Consider the following 2,100-nt stretch of genomic DNA (forward strand, 5'->3'; position numbering starts at 1 on the left):
CCTGGGACCAGCCCAACTCCCAGGATGAGCTGGGTCCTATAGGAAGGATCACCTAGGAGAAGGTGAACTATCAGCGTCTTCCGGGGGTGGAGGGCCTCGCACCCTCACCCCTTCCTATCACTCCTAGTCCACACCCAGAGGTGCTTTCCCCGCTTTTCACCTGGGGGTGGGAAAGGAGCACTTGGCCCCGGAGGGGATCCGGGCTGGGAAGGAGAATGAGCCAGTTACTTCCCTCACTTTGTCTCTTCTTTGCCTCCTTTAGGTCCCACCTGAGGTGCCCTTGACTATCCCTGTCCCCCATCCCACCCCTGATCCCGGCAATGCTAACCGCCGTCTGCGGCTCTCTGGGCAGCCAGCACACGGACGCGCCTGCCGCCTCCCCGCCGCGCCTCGACCTGCAGCCTCTCCAAACATACCAGGGCCACACGAGCCCGGAGGCCGGGGACTACCCCTCCCCGCTGCAGCCTGGAGAGCTGCAGAGCCTCCCGCTGGGCCCCGAGGTGGACTTCTCTCAGGGCTATGAGCTGCCGGGGGCCTCCTCTCGGGTAACCTGCGAGGACCTGGAAAACGACAGCCCCTTGGTCCCGGGACCCTTTTCCAAGCTCCTGCAGCCGGACATGTCACACCATTACGAATCGTGGTTCCGGCCGACACACCCAGGCACCGAGGATGGCTCGTGGTGGGACCTTCATCCGGGTACCAGCTGGATGGACCTCCCCCACGCTCAGAGCGCGCTGACCTCACCTGGCCACCCCGGGGCGCTTCAGGCTGGCTTGGGGGGCTACGTCGGAGACCACCAGCTCTGCGCCCCGCCGCCGCACCCACACCCGCACCACCTCCTCCCAGCCGCCGGAGGGCAGCACCTCCTGGGGCCTCCCGACGGGGCGAAGGCATTGGAAGCGGCCGCCCCAGAGTCCCAGGGCCTGGATACCAGTCTGGACGGGGCGGCCCGGCCCAAAGGCTCCCGGCGGTCGGTGCCCCGCAGCTCAGGCCAGACCGTTTGCCGCTGTCCCAACTGCCTGGAGGCGGAGCGACTGGGGGCTCCATGCGGGCCCGATGGGGGCAAGAAGAAGCATTTGCACAATTGCCACATCCCCGGCTGTGGGAAAGCTTACGCCAAGACGTCACACCTGAAGGCGCACCTGCGCTGGCATAGCGGCGACCGTCCCTTCGTGTGCAACTGGCTCTTCTGCGGCAAGCGCTTCACGCGCTCTGACGAGCTGCAGCGCCATCTCCAGACCCACACCGGCACCAAGAAGTTCCCCTGCGCCGTCTGCAGCCGGGTCTTCATGCGCAGCGACCACCTGGCCAAACACATGAAAACCCACGAGGGCACCAAGGAGGAGGCAGCCGGGGCGGCTGCGGTAGAGGGCAAGGCTGGCGGAGTGGAGCCCCCCGGGGGCAAAGGCAAGCGTGAGGCCGAGGGCGGCGCGGCTCCCTCCAACTGAGCTCCCCCGTCCTGCCTCCCCGCTGGTCTTCATCAGAAGAGAGCCCTCGGGCCTGATGCCCCTGGGGGGGGGGGGGGGGGGGCTTGAGTAAGAGGAGAAAGTGGTTATTTATTGAGAGGCAGGAAAAGTGGTGTGGGGGTCAGGGAACCGGGGCGCTAGGGGTTTCGCAGTCTCTGGAGCTGGACAGGACAGGCGCGTTTGACTGTTTTGACTGGGCAGGGAGGAGCTGCGCATGCCGGTCAGTTCTCCCCTTTCTCTCTATTTCACTCCTGCCCCTGGGCTGGAGGCTGGGGAGGGATACCCCTGTGGCGGCTGGAGGGCGGAGGGCACAGGTCGGACGGCGTGTCCCGGGAGCAGAGAGGAGTGGGGCCGCCCCGGGCGCTGGGGATAGCTGTCCGGACACGTCCTTAGCGCCTGGGAACTGGGACATAAAAGGGCCTCCAGAGCCGCCCTGCGCCCTGGGTCCCTTTCATCCCCCTTAGATTGCTTTTACCCCAGGGTTTCCGGAGGGAGAGCTGAGATGGGGTATCAGAGGCTGGGGGTCCCCCTAAGGGAGGAGATTCTATCTGGCTAGGAGGGTTGTCGCCACAGAAGTAAACGCCTTTGATGTGCCTCCTTATTAAGCCTTCCAGACCCAGTCTGATGGAGCCAT

The 2,100-nt window shown here is 65.5% G+C and overlaps 1 protein-coding gene across 1 annotated transcript; it reads left to right on the forward strand.

The window, feature by feature from the left end:
• The first annotated feature begins 273 nt into the window (after nt 1–273).
• On the forward strand, nt 274–1,491 carry SP6 (Sp6 transcription factor). The gene has a single exon (XM_070478421.1). The coding sequence runs from the start codon at nt 321–323 to the stop codon at nt 1,446–1,448; it is 1,128 nt and encodes a 375-aa protein (XP_070334522.1). The 5' UTR covers nt 274–320; the 3' UTR covers nt 1,449–1,491.
• The last annotated feature ends 609 nt before the right edge of the window (nt 1,492–2,100 follow it).

This window comes from Odocoileus virginianus, chromosome 17 (genome assembly GCF_023699985.2).
Source record: "Odocoileus virginianus isolate 20LAN1187 ecotype Illinois chromosome 17, Ovbor_1.2, whole genome shotgun sequence".
NCBI classification, from domain to species: Eukaryota; Metazoa; Chordata; class Mammalia; order Artiodactyla; family Cervidae; genus Odocoileus; species Odocoileus virginianus.

Bases quoted from the DNA above. Each gene is read 5' to 3' on its own strand.
- SP6 (XM_070478421.1), top strand. From the start codon at position 321: ATGCTAACCGCCGTCTGCGGCTCTCTGGGCAGCCAGCACACGGACGCG.